Here is a 19883-nt window from a genome sequence, read left to right as displayed (position 1 = left end):
AAAAATGGGGCACTGTGGGATCAAATCAGAAACTGGGACTCCTTCTGTAAATCTGGGACTGTCCTTGGAAAATAAGGACACTAGGAGGGTCTGCCACTGTATTGCATGCCAGAGAGCTGCAGGAATGTGGTTTTTCTCAAGTGCTTTTTCCACAGGAGAATGTTGTAGCAGCACACCAAATGCCACGGAGAAGGGGAGAGTGAAGGGAAGATATCTCCCTCCCACCCACCCTGCCAACATATTTATTTTTACCACCACAGTCATTAGAAATGCACAAGGGCCAGCCCAAGACCCTTTGCTGCCTGAGGTAAACCAGAAAATGATACCCCATTGGAACTGCAGTTTGCTAACGCTGTTGAGTTTGAGCATGGATTAGGAATATCCGATTCAGGGACAAAATGCAGCCCTCAAAACACTCTCCAGTCCTGCTCTCCCAACCCCTTGAGTGAGTTTGGCAGCTTGTTTTTTTACTGACTGAAAAGTGTCTTGGGATGGAGAGAAGGTAATGTGATGATGGAAGAGTGCTCATCTCACCTCACTTCCTTATCCACACACAGCAAAAAACATGTATCGAATTTCCATGCTGCCGACTGACACCCTCTCACTTTTGCTTCATGACCTACTGGTTGGAGATGGAAGCTGATCTCTTGCAAAGCTGGAAGCCTGCAAATTCCTATGCCCCACAAATAACCCAGACATGCATTTTAAATAAAAGGACACATTCTACTCATGTAAAAACACGCTGATTCCCGGACCGTCCGTGGGCCTAATTTAGAAGGTGATTGGGCCACATCCAGCCCCCGGGCCTTAGGTTGTCTACCCCAGTCCTAACCAGTCCGAAATTCGTTCCTGCAGTATCCTATTGGTCAGGAAACTGTAGTTACATACTTTTCTGATATGCTTTCTTCATGTCTTCTTGATATGTGCTCCCAACTGTTACATACATCCCATGTCCATTTACATACATCCCATGTTCATGTAAATTGAGTGTTCAGACCCAGAGACCTCCTCCCTAAATAAATTCACACTTGACTCAAATTTTGGTTTTGGTTTTGGGCAAAATTTAGGCCTCAACTTTATTGATTACAGAAAGTGAGTGGTTGCATAGGCTCTGGTTGGACTAGCTCCCTGCCATGCAGGTAGCGCTGACCCAGGGTTCCAGCATAGGTCAGCCAAGGGTGAAGACCTGGATAGGCAAAAAGTCAGGAATGGACTATGTCTGCCATCCAGATGTCCCCCTGGACTCAGGCACGGACACAACCCCCTCACAGGGGTTTACCAAACCATTTGAGTCCCTGGATTCCTTTAACAGAATACCCTTCACATAGGGATGGCGAGAGCGTTCCCCCATCCCTATCACCTGAATCAGAGCCTATCCACAACCTTACAAGTTCTGACAATTTGCTACGTGGCAGGCGAAACCCAAATGACAACAGCCAATCAGCCAAGTGGGGGAAATTCTTGACCTGCCCCTGTCCCAACGACAGACGACACACGGCGGCATAGCAAGGTCAAGTGCAACAAGCCCTAAAGTAGGAAGAGGTGGGCGGGTGTTCCGAATGCATGCGCCCAAAGAGGAAGCTCTGGGTCATGTGCATAGGCATATATAGGTCCCTCGATCTGTTTGGACTGCGCCCCATTGGCCAAATTGAACCCAGCATCGAGGGACCTACCAACTGGGTGCTGTGGCTGACCAATCCAACCCACCCACAACACAGGGGATCGGATTCCAGGTCTCACCGCAACACATGCCCTCTTTAAGGGAGGACACGATTAAGCTGTATCTCCACCTGGGGCGTGCTTACTAATATTCATGAAGCTTTTAAGCATGCACAATGCTCTCTTAACTATTCTCTGCCATTCTGAGTCACCCAGACCCTATACATCTATCAACTCTGCAGGGTCAGTGTGGGCTTCTAATACATTCTTTCATAGATAACGCTGTTCCTAGCCATCTAATGGCAACTTTAACAAGGAAAGGAGCCTCTTTGGGAGGATTATCCAATTCAGCTAGCCCGTTTACTCCTCACAGCTGCTATGTCTCCTTTTTAGTGTCTCCAGCAATTAAACTCAGGTTGTAATACATTATTTTGCACAGATAAGAAGTTCTACAGAAGGGGCCCTTTGCGAATCTCTTGTGGGCAAAGAGTTTAAAAACAGAACCTCAGTGTCTCATGGCAGGCATGGTCGTTCCTGCTCTTATTTATTTATTTATTATTCCACACACACACCCCCTGCTCTCTGGAAACTGCTTTTTTGAGGCAACTTGCTCATCTTGCCTCCTGGGTGGGCAGGCCCTGTATGCACATGCCCAGTCCTTCTGCAATTATAGATGATGCTCCTTTATTTCCTTTTAGCTGACTTATGGCTCCTTTTCTCCAGAGGATACTGGTCAAAGCCAATCTACTTCCTTCTACAGGATGGTGCCCAATGAAGCCCATCAGTACACTGGGATTGTTGAGTTACTTCTGCACTTTGGTTGGACGTGGGTTGGGTTGCTTGCTGCAGAAAGTGGAGAGAGATTTATTCAGATGCTGAAACCTCTGCTCTCCCAGAAAGGTATTTGCTTGGCCTTCTCAGAGACAAACCTGAAAAAAACACATTTGGCGGAGTACTATGTCATGTATTTCCACTGGATCCAAATTTATCAAGCTATTCTGGAAAGTAAAGCCAAGGTGGTGGTTGTCTATGGAGGAACAAAGTCCATGCTTGTATTGCAGACAATGATAGCACTAGGTGAAATGGAAAATGTGACCAAGACATCTGATGACAAGGTGTGGATTTTGACGGCACAACTGGATTTCACAGCACCGCCCTTGCAAATGAGCCTGGATATGCAAATCTTCCAGGGTTCCCTATCCTTTGCAGTTCATTCAAATGTGGTACAAGGATTCAAAGCCTTTCTTCAGGCACAAAATCCTTTTGAGGCAAATGGAAATGGCTTTGTCAAGCAGTTCTGGGCACAAGTCTTTCTCTGTTTATTTCCATACTCCAGTACAAAGGAGCAGGACAGTGAAACCTGCACTGGAGAGGAGAAGCTGGAGAATCTCCCTTCGTCTGTTTTTGAGATGACCATGTCTGGCCACAGCTACAGTCTCTATACTGCTGTCTATGCCATAGCACATGCTCTACATGCCATGTTCCTGCCTGGAGCCAAATATAGGAGAATGGTGGAAGGAGAGATGCAGGAGTTTCGGCCTTGGCAGGTAATTCCTATTATGAGATATAATTTATTTGACATAGGCAGTGATATGCAAAACAGTACCCTGAAAAAATTTGATCTCCACATTCTCCATTTGTGTGCGGAGAAGCTGTTCATTCAGGACCAGCTCAGTGAAGAATCAGACTGTTCTGCTTACAGCTCTTAAGCAGGAGGACCCAATCCTGCACTTTCCAGTTTTTTTTGTGGGCAACTTCCTTTGTGTGCATGGGAAAACATGCAGCAAACAGAAGCATGGAAATACAGGATGTAAAACCTTAAAATATGCCCTTTCCGGTGAATTCCAGAAGATCCCACTTTCCGAGCACATAAATAGATCACATGCTTAGCAGGTCATAATGTGGTTTACTTACAAAACTCTTCTAAGTTCAAAGGTTTTTTGGAACACAGCACTCATAATAATGTTGCAGAAGTAGAAGACAAAATGGTAAAAGTTCCTAAACTTTTTATTGGTATAGAAAATGGTAGTTTCAGATTACATTCTTATATGAAAAACAGGCTTCTTAATTCCATGCGGCTATAGGGAGCAGTTCAGAACTCCCCATGCACGAAATTCACATATAGAGTGAGCAGAACAATAGGCTTTGTTGCCCATTTCTTCCCAAGGTAAGGGGCTGGGACATAGGCCAAGTCTGTCAGAACACCTTTTTCAAACGACATTAAACCATTTATGTCTTTATTAGACTTAAGCATGCTGGTTATATCAGGCTAGTTGGGCAGTGTGTGTAGATATCCAAGCATGGTCAGTCATTCCTTGGGATTTTCCCCATAGGAAACAATGGAGATCATTGGCTCAGTATGTGAATGCTCGTCCTACAAACCAGTTCTCAGAAAATTGATTATATTTGCATGGCACTACCTCCCTGTTTTGACAGTCTGGAGGCATCCTGAATGTGAGAAAGGAGAGACATTTGCATTACTTCAAAGTTACTCTTTTTCTTTCAATGCAGCTCCATCCCTTCCTTAGGACTGTCTCCTTCAACAACTCTGCTGGGGAAACAGTATCTTTCAGTGAGAACAGGGAAGTAGAAGCTGGCTTTGATATCACCAACCTGGTCACTTTTCCAAATAACTCCTTCATGAAGGTCAAGGTTGGAAGGGTTGGTGTGGAGGCTACACCTGACCAGCCATTCACCCTTGATGACAACAGAATAGTGTGGCACAGAAGCTTTCACCAGGTGAGGCATAATTCCTACAGTTATGAGAGATAGGAAAAGAGAATGTTATTCTACTTACAGATCATCAGTCCAGCACATACCTGCCTTTCCAGCCAGATTCTAAACACTTTTTCTCTACACTGTGTAAGAATCATAGAATCTTGGAGTTGGAAGTCATGTGGTCCGCGATGCAGGAATCACAACATAATAATAATAATAATAATAATAATAATAATAATAATAATAATAATAATTTATTATTTATACCCTGCCCATCTGGCTGGGCCTCCCCAGCCACTCTGGGCGGCTTCCATAAAAACCAAAAATACAGTAAAATATCACACGTTAAAAACTTCCCTGAACAGGGCTGCCTTAAGATGTCTTCTGAATGTCAGGTAGTTGTTTATCGCTTTGACATCTGCTGGAAGGGCGTTCCACAGGGCGGGCGCCACTACCGAGAAGGCCCTCTGCCTGGTTCCCTGTAGCTTTGCTTCTCGCAATGAGGGAACCGCCAGAAGGCCCTCGGCGCTGGACCTCAGCGTCTGGGCAGAATGATGGGGGTGGAGACGCTCCTTCAGGTATACTGGACCGAGGCCGTTTAGGGCTTTAAAGGTCAGCACCAACACTTTGAATTGTGCTCGGAAACGTACTGGGAGCCAATGTAGGTCTTTCAAGACCGGTGTTATATGGTCTCGGCGGCCGCCCCCAGTCACCAGTCTAGCTGCCGCATTCTGGATTAGTTGTAGTTTCTGAGTCACCTTCAAAGGTAGCCCCACGTAGAGTGCATTGCAGTAGTCCAAGCGGGAGATAACCAGAGCATGCACCACTCTGGCGAGAGAGTCTGCAGGTCTCAGCCTACGTACCAGATGGAGCTGGTAAACAGCTGCCCTGGACACAGATTTGACCTGTGCCTCCATGGACAGCTGTGAGTCCAAAATGACTCCCAGGCTGCGCACCTGGTCCTTCAGGGGCACAGTTACCCCATTCAGGACCAGGGAATCCTCCACACCTGCCCGCCTCCTGTCCCCCAAAAACAGTACTTCTGTCTTGTCATGATTCAACCTCAATCTGTTAGCCGCCATCCATCCTCCAACTGCTTCCAGACACTCACACAGGACCTTCACCGCCCTCACTGGTTCTGATTTAAAAGAGAGGTAGAGCTGGGTATCATCCGCATACTGATGAACACCCAGCCCAAACCTCCTGATGATCTCTCCCAGCGGCTGCATGTAAATGTTGAAAAGCATGGGGGAGAGGACAGAACCCTGAGGCACCCCACAAGTGAGAGCCCAGGGGTCTGAACACTCATCCCCCACCACTTTCTGAACACGGCCCAGGAGGAAGGAGCGGAACCACTGTATGACAGTGCCTCCAGCTCCCAGCCCCTGAAGACGATCCAGAAGGATGTTATGGTCGATGGTATCAAACGCCGTTGAGAGATCCAGCAGAACTAGGAAACAGCTCTCACCTTTGTCCCTAGCCCGCTGGAGATCATCAACCAGTGCGACCAAGGCAGTTTCAGTCCCATGATGAGGCCTGAATCCCGACTGGAAGGGATCCAAATGGTCCACTTCTTCCAGGCGTGCCTGGAGTTGTTCGGCAACCGCTCGCTCAATCACCTTGCCCAAGAATGGAAGATTTGAGACTGGGCGATAGTTGGCCATCGTGGCCGCATCTAAAGATGGTTTTTTAAGAAGCGGTTTAATAACCGCCTCTTTCAGCGGGTCTGGGAAGGCTCCCTCACGGAAGGAAGCATTCACCACCCCACGAAGCCCATCGCCCAGTCCTTCCCGGCTAGCTTTTATAAGCCAGGATGGGCAAGGATCCAGGAGACAGGTGGTTGGTTTCACTCGTCCAAGCAGCCTGTCCACATCCTCGGAGGTAACAGATTGGAATTGATCCCACTCAACTTGACTAGACAGAACTCTAGCACTCTCCCGCTCCGGCCCTGCTCCCACGGTGGAGTCTACTTCTTCCCGAATCTGAGCGATTTTATCTGCAAAAAACTTTGCAAAATCATTGCAGGAGAACATGTGGCCCGTACATAAGATCTTGCTGGCTCAGATCAATGCCCAACTAGTGCAGAATTGGCCATCCCAGTGTATTTCATGAGTCTCTTGGGAAGAAGAAGGGATTTGCTGTTTGCAGCTGAAATGCTGTTGGTTGAGAAGGAAGTAGGGGCTGTGGAAGTTTGTGGGTAGCTGTTCTTTGTCACCAAGTGTAGAATGAGGAAGGGGGCTTATTAGATTGGGGAAGAATTACCTCTCCCCAAGATGGCTTGCCAGGCACCTCCCTTTGTATCTTTAGGCACCGGCCGAAAACATTCCTCTAATGCATTTCTTAGACTTAATTGGGGGGGGGGTGAATCACACCCAAGCTACCACACTTTTCAATTATACTAGGGTTCCAAAGTGGAGACAGGATGGCAGAGCTGGGGCTTATCTTATCTTGTGGGTTGTAAATATCCTGACACACTGACGCACAGAGCTTGCAAGACACCCCCGCACTCGGGGATGGCACCAGGAGTGCTCTTAGAGTTAGTGACCTCCTTTCCCAAGATAAGGAATACAGGAATAGGAACATCCTTTTATGGTCAAGAGTACAGGAACAGGAACATCTGTTTGTGATCATGGATTTCAACTTACGTGTATAAGCTGACGTAGCTGGATTCCTGGGGAGGGGGCAAGGGGACCAGAAAGGGTATATAAGCTGTGTGTAACCGCTCTTTAAGTGCTCTTGCTGTGAACTGACCATGCAAGTGCCTTTCTGCTGCTCCGGAGAGCAGAAATAAAGAACTCTTTCTCTGAAGCAACCTCGGTGTCTTTTGACACTTTCCTCCCTCTCTGGGAGCAACGCTCACCCAACCAATCGGTAAAGTCTAATAAGGCAACACCCTGAAAGTTGTTGAACCATGAAGAGCCAAATGAGTAGCCTGGCACTGTGTTTTGAATAAGTAGTTTGGTGTCTTCCTACTGCCAGCTGGAAGAAAAAAGAAACCAAAAGTGCTACTTACTTCTTTGTGCTAAACAGTTTATCTGTTTCTTTAAATGAGCAGGGTCCACCCCTTTCGGTGTGTAACCCAAATTGCCCTCCTGGTTCCAGGAAGGAGAAGAAGGAGGGGGAGCCATTCTGCTGCTATGGTTGTGCTCCATGTCCTCAAGGCAAGATTTCATCCGAAAAGGGTAAGAGACACATGATATATAATGATTCAAGGAGTGCAATTTAGATATCTTTCTCATTCAAGTGGAATAAAAACCAAATTTCTCCTCCATACCTATTGACAGGTAGCCCCCATAAAGGATTAGGGACCCACTCCTAAAAAGAATGGGTTTGTCACCCATGATGTAATCTTTGTCACAGGTTAAAATGCAGCAGGCAATTCTGAATTAAATGCACCAGTGATATGACTTAGTATGAGACACCTTCCTTAATTCAGGCAATAACAAATAAACATGCGTCTGATTGATTAGTGACCGTGCACTCGAGGAAGTTGGAATGGGTTCAGCATAGGGCGTGCTGGTGGAAGGGGCTGAGAATGGAACCCCTGTGCAAAATGGTCACGGACTGTACCTGTTTTGAGCAATAACAATGTGTTTCTGTGGAGTTAGCAAGCCATTACAGGACACCCCACATAACCATAGCTGTGAACTTTCACATTTGAAAATAAGGGATCAGCAGCCTCACCTGTCCCAGGAACAGTCTACGGGATATCTAACAATCCAGGATAGCAGCGGGAAGCAGTGCTGGAATAAGGGAATTTCCTGCAAAAAAAGGGAAGGTTGACAGCCATGCACATAACCCAACACAAAGTTCTGAGGCATAGCTGTCAACTTTTCCCTTTTCTTGCGAGGAATCCTATTCGGAATAAGGGAATTTCCCTTTAAAAAAGGGAAACGTTGACAGCTATGTTCTGAGGTGGGATTCTGATGCATCACTTTCAATCTGGTTACCCTGGAAATAACTGTAATAACTCTCATTTAACATTATGAGTTCCATACTGGCAGCGTTAGCAGTTGCTCTGCAACACACCCCAAATCTGAATGTATTATTTTCTTTCCAGACATGGTTGACTGTGCTGCATGCCCAAAGGACCACTATCCAGACAGGAACCAATCACAATGCGTTCCAAAGACCATCAGCTTCCTGTCTTTTAAAGAGCCTCTGGGGATGAGCTTAGTATTGTTGGCTCTTTCTCTTTCTCTCCTCAATATGGTGGTCCTAGCCATCTTCATTAAACATCAGGACACACCACTTGTCAGAGCAAACAATCGGGACCTCACCTACACTCTCCTCACTTTCCTCCTGCTCTGCTTCCTCTGCCCACTGATCTTTCTCAGCCCTCCAGGAAGAGTGAGCTGCCTGCTCCGACAAATGGCTTTTGGCCTTGTTTTCACAGTGACCGTTTCTTGTGTGCTGGCCAAGACTATCATGGTGGTTCTGGCCTTTGTGGCCACCAAACCAGGATCCAGAATGAGGAAGTGGGTGGGGAAAAGACTGGCAAGCTCCATTGTGATTTCTTGTTTCCTTATCCAAGTGGGCATTTGCACTGTGTGGTTAGGAACCTCTCCCCCATTCCCTGATTCTGACATACAGTCTGTGATGAGGGAAATCATTCTAGGCTGCAATGAAGGGTCAGTTGCCCTATTTTACTGTGTCCTGGGCTACATGGGCTTTTTGGCCATTGTCAGCTTTGTAGTGGCCTTTTTTGCCAGGAAATTGCCTGAGAGCTTCAATGAGGCCAAATTCATCACCTTCAGCATGTTCTTGTTTTGTAGTGTTTGGATCTCCTTTGTTCCAGTCTACCTGAGCTCCAAGGGAAAACACATGGTTGCTGTGGAGATCTTCTCCATCTTGGCCTCCAGTGCTGGTTTACTTGGTTCCATCTTTACCCCCAAATGCTACATCATTGTGTTGAGGCCTGAACTGAACAGCAAGGAGCAGTTAAGAAAGAGAAAATAATTAATTATCTTTTCATCTTTGTAGGGGTTTTCCTACCAAAATATGAGCAATGTACTCTCTCTTTATCCGCACCATTAAATTGTGTTATATTTTACATGTTACAATTGTTATGTGCAATTTCTTTTAAAACCAAAATATGGTCTCTCTGAAACAGGAGCCCCTTATCTTGTTTTAACCTTAAGCATTATTTGGAAACCAAAAAACTGCCATCAGTACCATAAAATATTGAGACCTGACTAGAACCTCAGAGGGTAATTGATTAGAAACTGAACAGAAAAATAATACATTGAGAGGCATTATTATTATTATTATTATTATTATTATTATTATTATTATTTAAAAGTCTTATTCCTTTCTAGGTTTTTTCCTCTCATTAAAGTTTCTGTAGAGTTGCTACTGTCATGATTAGCCAGTCTCAGAGATTTCAGTACAGCGAGTCCCACTTACTTGGGGATTATGTTCAAGTGCCCCCACACATAAATGAAGATTGGATAAGTGGGGAGCACCATCTAAATCCCTATGACTGTCTTCTCTGCTGCTCTCTCTCCATTCCAGATCAAGAATACTGCACCTAAAATACCCACATCTGGAATTTTGGGGGCTGACTGGAGGATGTGTGGGGAAAGTTGCTGCTTCTGCTGCTCTTCTATGCACATTACCTGTCAGGTGGGGGCGGGGGCTGAGCAGCATAAAAAAAAACCCTGCTGCACCTCCAGTCTCTGCCCTCACAAGCCATGAGAACTCTCCAGCTCTCTCGATCCATTTCTGGCTATTAATTAAATTATTTGGTTATTTATCGTGTGCAGTGAGGGATGCCTGTGGTAATGGGCAATATACACCAGACCGTTCCTCATGGGGATTTTTAAACTTAAAATTCAATGAAATTTTTAAACTTAAAATTCAATAAATGGGTTTATTGTTATAAGATGGAGCAGAATGCTTCTGAATGAATATTTTGGAGTAAAAGCATTTTGAACATGAGTGAAATTAAGCTCCATTTTATTAGTAAATATAATACCACCACACACTACTTTTTATTTATTACTTCTATATACCCTCCAACCAATCAGTTGTGAGGTGCTTTTCCTCCAAGGATGTGGACAGGCTGTTTAGACGAGTGAAACCGACCACCTGTCTCCTTGATCCTTGCCCATCTTGGCTTATAAAAGCTAGGCGGGAAGGGCTGGGTGAGGGGCTTTGCGGGATGGTGAATGCTTCTCTCTGTGAGGGAGCCTTCCCAGACCCGCTGAAAAAGGCTGTCATTAAACCGCTTCTTAAAAAAACGTATTTAGACCTGGCCAATATGGTCAACTATCGCCCAGTCTCAAATCTTCCATTCTTGGGCAAGGTGATTGAGCGAGTGGTTGCTGAACAACTCCAGGCACGCCTGGAAGAAGCGGACCATTTGGATCCCTTCCAGTTGGGATTCAAGCCTCATCATGGGACTGAAACTGCCTTGGGCGCACTGGTCGATGATCTTCAGTGGGCTAGGGACAAAGGTGAGAGCTGTTTCCTAGTTCTGCTGGATCTCTCAGTGGCTTTTGACACCATCAACCATAACATCCCTCTGGACCATCTAGAGGGGCTGGGAGCTGGGGGCACTGTTATACAGTGGTTCCGCTCCTTCCTCCTGGGCCGTGTTCAGAAAGTGATGGGGGAGGTGAGTGTTCAGACCCCTGGGCTCACACTTGTGGGGTGCCTCAGGGTTCTGTCCTCTTCCCCATGAATTTATGGTGACCTGGAAACTACAACTAATCCAGAATGCAGCAGCTAGACTGGTGACTGGGAGCGGCCGCTGAGACCACATAACACTGTTCTTGAAAGACCTAAACTGGCTCCCAGTACGTTTCCGACCACAATTCAAAGTGTTGGTGTTGACCTTAAAATCTTAAATGGCATCCATCCAATATACCTGAAGAAGCGTCTCCACTCCCATCATTCTGCCCGGACACTGAGGTCCAGCTCTGAGGGCCTTCTGGCGGTTCCCTCAGTGTGAGAAACAAAGCTACAGGGAACCAGGCAGAGAGCCTTCTTGGTAGTGGTACCCGCCCTGTGGAATGCCCTCCCACCAGCTATCAAAAAGAAAAACAACTACCAGACTTTTAGAATACATCTGAATGTAGCCCTGTTTAAGGAGGCTTTTAATGTTTAATAGATTATTGTATTTTAATATTCTGTTGGAAGCCACCCAGAGTGGCTGGGGAAACCCAGCCAGATGGGCGGGGTACCAATAAATAATAATAATAATAATAATAATAATAATAATAATAATAATAATAACAACAACAACAACAATAATAATTGTTATTATTTATTTCCATCAGGTATACAAATAGGTGTCCTTTTCACCATTCTTTCGTCTTGGTATAATTGTCAGAAAACTAATGAAGTGGTGCTCAGGTGGGAAACCTTAGGTCAGATGAATCATTTGCACTGGTCAACACTGACAAGAGCCTGGCCCACTGTTTTTCTCTTCCTCATGGCTCTTAAGTCTGCATGCCCTTTTGTTGTCCCATAAACAGTCAGAAAGATCTTTGAATGAACCATCAGAAACAGGGTTGTTATTATTATTATTATTGGGCATTTTCTGATGTTCCTGATGTAAAGAGAGCTTGTTATTATCTCACCTATAATTATCACTCTCAGCATGTCTATGTCTCCCTTGGATAATGTCTCAGTAGATTTCCAGAGAATACTAACCAATGTCAAAACATGGGTATTATAACCTCTTCCTGCCATTCTAAGCAAGGAAGACAACTTAGGAAGAGGAAGGATTTTCACCTTTCTCTTAATCAAGTTATAAAATAGGATTTTAATCTGTGAATATTTAGAGAAGTGTCTTTGGTGACAAGGCAGAATATTGTATTGAGATTGGTTGTGAAGCAAAGTTTGTGTGCTGGATGGAAATAATGCTGTTTGATGGGAAAGAATATGTGCTTCAATATGCTGCTGTTTATTGTGCACCTTCTCTTTCATCTGCCACATTTGGTGTGCAATCAGACCACGAGTTGCACCATCAATGATCTGTCCAGAATTCCACATGAATACTACCAACCTGGTCATCTTATTGTTGGCGGACTTGCTTCTCATCTCTTTGCTGTTTTTGACAAAGAAGACTTCAAAGAAAGGCTAACTATCCATCAGCGTCTTAATACACAGTAAAGACATCAAATGTCAAATAATCAGATGATACTGAAATATCCCCCAGCTCTAACCAGGCCTCCTCAGAATCTAGTTCCCCTGATTTCAGTTGGATTTACTTCCACTGAAGGGAAATGCAGATCTGAATGTGTCTGTGAGATGAGAGAGCCTGGTCTTGTTGATGTGTTCTCTCCTCCCCACATTCCACCAAATCTCTTCCAAGGAGTTTAACAAGAGGAGGACTCAAAGATTAAACCTCCCTAGTTTAAGATGGAAAGCCCTTCTCTGTTCTTAATCTTCACCACAGAAACTTTCGTTTGAAGTGTCTTACACAAGGCTCACCTCTCCTTTGAGGTGATGCTCGAATAACCCCTGATATTCTCATCCAAGTCAGGCTAGACGATTGTCTTTAACAGTTCCACCAGGCCTTTGGTCAGGGCGCAGCCTGACTCCCTCCTCTGGCAACCTGCACAGAGTTTTGCTTAATGGTTGCCATCAACTTGATTTTAATTAATTTTTATAATGAAATATTTTTAGAATGTTGGTTTATTTGATTGTTTGATTATTTGATTGTTGTTAGCCGCCCTGAGCCCGGCTTCGGCTGGGGAGGGCGGGATATAAATAAAATTTATTATTATTATTATTATTATTATTATTATTATAGGCAGGGCATGGATTACATACATTCTGACTATATTCAGCTGAAGGTAGTGATCTGTGAATAAATGTCAGTTAACTGTCAGTAGGGAGACGTTATGAGGGAGGTGTGAGTTGTAGTTCGGCGGTAAAGATCTGATTTTCCTGGAGGAAAATGGCAGGAGTGGGAAAGTCTGAATGAGCCCTACATTAAGTTAAAATTCTACTCTTTTAGTTGAAATTGTTCTGCAGATATGTGTAATTTAGGGCAAATTATCAAGAGCCCCCTGAACAACATGCATAGTATATCTCTCAATGATACAGCATAAAATTCTTGTTGCAGTATTGTGCCAAAGAACTACCAGCATATTCTGGCCTTGGTATTTGCTATCAAGGTGATCAATGAGAGCCCCAAGATCTTGCCTAATATTACACTGGGATTCCACATCTATGACAGTTACTTCGATGAAAGGATGACCTACTGGGCTGCTCTGAACCTTCCCTCCACACTTGTCCCCAACTACAAGTGCAACAACCAGAAACACCTGGTGGCAGTTATTGGGGGACTGGACTTGGATATCTCCGTCTACCTGGCAAACATCTTGGGCATCTACAAGATTCCCCAGGTAAGATGCTGCGTAGGGGATTTCACACATCCACCATGATGTCTTCTATCAAGAAAGGATTTGTATAATATAGAAATAGTTGTGAGAGACGAAGAAGAGTGATCCTGCCCTTCACAAGGTAAGGTGATGATAGAAAAGTTCTCATCTCACCCCACTTCCTTGTCCATACACACCTAAAAACATGTATCCCAATTCCATTCTGCCAACTGACACCCTCTCACCTTTGCTACATGGCCTACCGGTTGGAGTCAAAAGCTGCTCTCTTGCAAAGCTGGAAGGCTGCCTATCAGGAGTCAGCTGCACACACATTGTGGCACTTGATGGGGATTCTGTGTGTTAGTGGCTTGAGAGATGAAGGGAAGGGAAGGGAAGGGAAGACGCCATGAAATCAGGAGCTGAAATGCTGCGGTGAAGCAAAGTGGAAAATACAGCGGAGAGGAAAGAAGCAACACAGGAAGGCATAGAGGAAAAAGTGTAGAAAGAAAAGGCAGATGTTGGAAAGGAAAGCAGGAGTGCAGGAAACTGGACATGGAGGAATGGCAACGAAGGAGGTGGAAGCTGAGAAACACAAGGTGCAACCTGCCACTCCTCCCAGCTTTGTGGAACCTGCCTTCTTAAGGCAACTGGTTCATTTTGCCTCCTGGGTGGGCAGGTCCTGGGTGCACATACCCAGTCCTTCTGCAATTATAGATGATGCTCCTTTATTTCCTTTTAGCTCACTTATGGCTCGTTTTCTCCAGAGGATGGTGGTCAAAGCCAATCCAGTTCCTTCTACAAGATGGTGCCCAATGAAGCCCATCAGTACACTGGGATTGTTGAGTTACTTCTGCACTTTGCTTGGACGTGGGTTGGATTGCTTGCTAGAGAAAGTGAAGGTGGAGAGAGATTCATTCAGACCCTGAAACCTCTGCTCTCCCAGAAAGGCATTTGCTTGGCTTTCTCAGAGACAACCCTGAACATGGCATATTTGGCTGAGTATTATGACATGTTTCCCCACTGGATCCAAATTTATCAAGCTATTATGGAAAGTAAAGCCAAGGTGGTGGTTGTCTATGGAGCAACAAAGTCCATCCTTGCCTTGCAGACAATGATAGTACTAGGTGAAATGGAAAATGTGACTAAGGCATCTGATGGCAAAGTGTGGATTTTGACGGCACAACTGGATTTCACAGCACCGCCCTTGCGAATGAGCCTTGATATGCAAACTTCCCAGGGTTCCCTCTCCTTTTCAGTTCATTCAAATGTGGTACAAGGATTCAAAGCCTTTCTTCAGGCACAAAATCCTTTTGAGGAAAATGGAAATGGCTTTGTCAAGCAGTTCTGGGCACAGGTATTTCTCTGTTTATTTCCAAACTCCAATACAAAGGAGCAGGACAGTGGAGCCTGCACTGGAGAGGAGAAGCTGGGGAATCTCCCTTCGTCTGTTTTTGAGATGACCATGTCTGGCCACAGCTACAGTCTCTATACTGCTGTCTATGCCATAGCACATGCTCTACATGCCATGTTCCTGTCTGGAGCCAAATATAGGAGAATGGTGGAAGGAGAGATGCAGGAGTTTCAGCCTTGGCAGGTAATGCGTGTCATGTGATATTATTTATTTGACATAGGCAGTGATATGTAAAACAGTACCCTGAAAAAATTTGAAGCTCCACAGTCTCCATTTGTGTGCAGAGAAGCTGCTCATTGAGGACTAGGTCAGTGAAGAATCAGACTGTTCTGCTTACAGCTCTTAAGCAGGAGGATCCAATCCTGCACTGTCCAGTTTTTTTTGTGAGCAATTTCCTTTGTGTGCATGGGAAAACATGCAGCAAACAGAAGCATGGAGATACAGGATGTAAAACCTTAAAATATGCCCTTTCCGGTGAATTCCAGAAGATCCTACTTTCTGAGCACATAAATAGATCACATGCTTAGCAGGTCATAATGTGGTTTACTTACAAAACTCTTCTAAGTTCAAAAGTTTTTTGGGAACCAGCACTCAGAAAAATGTTGCAGAAGACAAAATGGTAAAAGTTCTCAAACTTATAATTGGTATAGAAAATGGTAGTTTCAGATTACATTCTTATATGAAAAACAGGCTTCTTGATTCCATGTGGTTGTAGGGAGCAGCTCAGAACTCCACACAAACGAAATTCACATATAGAGTGAGCAGAACAATAGGCTTTGTTGCCCATTTCTTCCCAAGGTAAGGGGCTGGGACATAGGCCAAGTCTGTCAGAACACCTTATTCTACGAAATTAAACCCTTTATGTCTTTATTAGACTTAAGCATGCTGGTTATATCAGGCTAGTTGGGCAGTGTGTGTGTGTGTGTAGATATCCAAGCATGGTCAGTCATGCCTTGGGATTTTCACCATAGGAAACAATGGAGATCATTGGCTCAATATGTGAATGCTCGCCCTACAAACCAGTGCTCAGAAAATTGATTATATTTGCATGGCACTACCTCCCTGTTTTGACAGTCTGGAGGCATCCTGAATGTGAGAAAGGAGAGACATTTGCATTACTTCAAAGTTATTCTTTTTCTTTCATTGCAGCTCCACCCCTTTCTTAGGACTGTCTCCTTCAACAACTCTGCTGGGGAAACAGTATCTTTCAGTGAGAACAGGGAAGTAGAAGCTGGCTTTGATATCACCAACCTAGTCACTTTTCCAAATAACTCCTTCATGAAGGTCAAGGTTGGAAGGGTTGGTGTGGAGGCTACAACTGACCAGCCATTCACCCTTGATGACAACAGAATAGTGTGGCACAGAAGCTTTCACCAGGTGAGGCATAATTCCTACAGTTATGAGAGATAGGAAAAGGGAATGTTATTCTACTTACAGATCATCAGTCCAGCACATACCTGCCTTTCCTGCCAGATTCTAAACATTTTTTTCTCTGCACTGTTTAAGAATACAGTGGTACCTCGGGTTAAGTACCGTATTTTTCGCCCTATAGGACGCACTTTTCCCCCTCCAAAAATGAAGGGGAAATCTGTGTGTCCTATGGGGCGAATGCAGGCTTTTGCGCGGCGACCCCTCTCGCTCTCCAGGCTTCAGGAAGCTATCAGCAAGCCTGGGGAGCCCGCGGGAGTTCCCGCAGGGCTCCCTAGGCTTCGGATAGCAGCCTGCTGCCCGGAGTGCGGGGTGTGTTGAAGCCGCGACTGGGGGGGGGGAATAATTTTTTTTCTTTATTCCCCCCCCAAAAAAACTAGGTGCATCCTATGGGCCGGTGCGTCCTATAGGGCGAAAAATACGGTACTTAATTCATTCTGGAGGTCCGTTCTGAACCTGAAACTGTTCTTAACCTGAAGCACCACTTTAGCCAATGGGGCCTCCTGCTGCTGCCGCGCCGTGAGAACATGATTTCTGTTCTCATTCTGAAGCAAAGTTCTTAACCTGAAGCACTATTTCTGGATTAGTGGAGTCTGTAACCTGAAGCATATGTAACCTGAAGCGTGTGTAACCCGAGGTACCACTGTAATAGAATCTTAGAGTTGCAAACCACGTGGTCCACGATGCAGGAATCACAACATAAGATCTTGCTGGCTCAGATCAACGCCCAAACAGTGTAGGATCTCACCATTTGCCAAACTTGTCCAGCATCTGGATATGGCATGTGGCTTTTGACTTGGGGTTCTTTTCATCTAAGTGCTTTTCATGAGTCTCTTGGGAAGAAGAAGGGGTTTGCTGCTTGCAGTTGAAATGCTGGTGTTTGAGAAGGAAGTAAAATCCCACAATTTTTTGTTTTACTTGCCAAAGATCCAGAAGAAACCTCCACTCTCCAGAACTTTCCCCAGGACGCCGCTTCCGCCTTTGAAATTTCAGACACATGGCAGCCCTAATTTTACTGAGACACCTAAGACCATTATTCATGTTCTTTTAAAATAACAACAACAACAACAACAACAACAACAACAACAACAACAACAACAACAACAAGTGTGCTTATGCTAGTCACTTGTATCCTAAGGAAAAAGGAACTGTAGGCAAGGGTGGAGGAGTCTACAATTTTATGGAAACTGGCTAAATTTATACCTCTCAGACTAGTACACATATAGGAACATCATTGCTTATCCTTCAGGTTTCACATTTCTGTCGATCTTGTGGTATAGTCTCAGCTCAAAAAAAGGACCAAAATGGTTTGAAAAATACACCTGGTAGCATAAAATACACTTGAAAATGCATCTGTTAAGATAAAATGCACGGCAGGGAGTGTGAAGGGGGCTTCTAAGAACATTTGGTTGAACCCCTTTCTGAAGACTCATATTTGGGGACCGAGATAAGAACAGAAAATTCCAAATCACAGGGAGGCTTCTCAGTGTGTTCAGCCTGTCAGAGCTTTCTGCTTAGTATGCAAAGATCATTGGTGGAACAGCTATGGGAACAATATGGGCAGAGCTGGTGAGACCACACTCCACAAGGTCTCCACATTTGTAGATCATTTTCGGCACTACGCTTCTGTCATCTTCACAAAGCATGATTGCTGCAATTGGAAAATTGGAGGTGTAAAAGGTATTACTTTATATATGGGGAGAAAAGGGGGCAGGGCTGGCAAAGATGAAGCCCCAATCCCCTTCCCTATTTCAGCTGTCATGCATTCTTTCTGAATGCCAGAAAGGGGCTCAAACATGGTCAGTTTCCACATTATTTATGTTTATTTTTTTAAAAAAAACCATGAAGAGCCAAATGAGTAGCCTGGCACTGTGTTTTGAATAAGTAGTTTGGTGTCTTCCTACTGCCAGCTGGAAGAAAAAAGAAACCAAAAGCGCTACTTACTTCTGTGTGCTAAACGGTTAATCTGTTTATTTAAATGGGCAGGTGCCACCCCTTTCTGTGTGTAACCCAAATTGCCCTCCTGGTTCCAGGAAGGAGAAGAAGGAGGGGGAGCCATTCTGCTGCTATGGTTGTGCCCCATGTCCTCAAGGCAAGATTTCATCCGAAAAGGGTAAGAGACACAGGATATATAACATTGGGTAACAATTTTTTTACTTTTTGAATGTTGTCTAGATTTCTACAACTGATTTAGGGTATTTTTGCACTGCTGTATCAGGAAATGGCATCCGTTTCTCTCCATCAGGTCAGGTTTACTGTAAACTGAATGGTGGGCATTGATAAAGGTAAGTACACGTAAATTGCATGTTGCTTCACCATTTTTCAAACTTCAGGGCTTGAACTTCCATTTCTTGGAACTCCTGGAATGCTCAGCAGCAGGGAGGTCTCTCTTCAGAGTCCAACAGTAGTCAGCCATCATGACTGCATCCCAGTGACCCTGATACCTGGTCTCCATCTCTTTCATGTCCTGATGGAATCTCTCCCCCTGCTTGTCATTCATTGAACCCAGGTTCTCAGGAAACCGGTCCATATGTGAAAATAGGTAGTGCATCTTGACGCTCACGTTGCAGCCCAGGTTTCTGAAAGCAGTCAGCATGTTGTTGACAAGTTCTGCGTAGTTTCTGGCCTTATTGTTGCCAAGAAAGTTCTTCACTACCAGAACAAATGCCTTCCACACTTCCAGTTCCACTTCGTTCATTGACTTTCTGAACTCTGGATCTCTGATGAGCTGACGGATCTGAGGACCGTCAAAGATGCCAGCTTTCAACTTTTCCATGGTCAATCCTGGAAAAGCCTGGCACAAGTAAGTGAAGCAGTCACCATCCTTGTCCAGAGCCTTGGTGAACTGCTTGATTAAGCCGAGCTTGATGTGCAGCGGTGGGAAGAGTATTCTCTCTCTGTCCACCAGAGGGTCGTTGATGACATTCCTTTCTTTGCAAGGCACCAAATCCTCCCGCACAGGCCAGTCCTTCTTCGTGTAATGCTGAGCACGGTCCCTACTATCCCACATGCACAGAAAACATGGGTACTTGGTGAAGCCAGACTGTTGCCCCAACAAAAAGTTCACCATCTTCAGGTCAACACAAATAAACCACTTATGCTGATCATAACCAATTTTCTCCAGCACATACTTCACCGCTTCATAGTTCTCCTTCAGTGTACTCGAGTGAGCCAGGGGTATAGAGGCAAACTGGTTGCCGTTGTGTAGCAGAACACATTCCAGTGATTGCTTGCTACTGTCAATGAACAGTCTCCAATCTTTGGGTTCGTACTGTGGCACTCCAAGCTTGAGCAGAAGCTGCCCAATATCTGCACAGTACACCAAGTCC

At 44.9% G+C, this 19883-nt stretch overlaps 1 protein-coding gene across 1 annotated transcript in view; it reads left to right on the top strand.

Annotated features, from left to right (window-relative positions):
- Nucleotides 1-19883, top strand: part of LOC310747656 (uncharacterized protein) — a 144359-nt gene that overhangs the window by 94209 nt on the left and 30267 nt on the right. Inside the window, exons 14-19 of the mRNA XM_083582309.1 lie at nt 2358-3206; nt 4171-4398; nt 7480-7559; nt 13457-13739; nt 16276-16503; nt 18588-18667. Of these exons, the coding sequence (XP_083438435.1) occupies nt 2358-3206; nt 4171-4398; nt 7480-7559; nt 13457-13739; nt 16276-16503; nt 18588-18667 (1748 nt within the window). The remainder of the gene's footprint in view (nt 1-2357; nt 3207-4170; nt 4399-7479; nt 7560-13456; nt 13740-16275; nt 16504-18587; nt 18668-19883) is intronic.

The sequence above is a fragment of the Podarcis filfolensis genome (genome assembly GCF_964270895.1).
Source record: "Podarcis filfolensis genome assembly, chromosome: 13".
NCBI classification, from domain to species: domain Eukaryota; kingdom Metazoa; phylum Chordata; class Lepidosauria; order Squamata; family Lacertidae; genus Podarcis; species Podarcis filfolensis.
The sequence above is the reverse complement of the archived record's forward strand: the minus strand, read 5'-3'. Positions and strand labels throughout refer to the sequence as shown.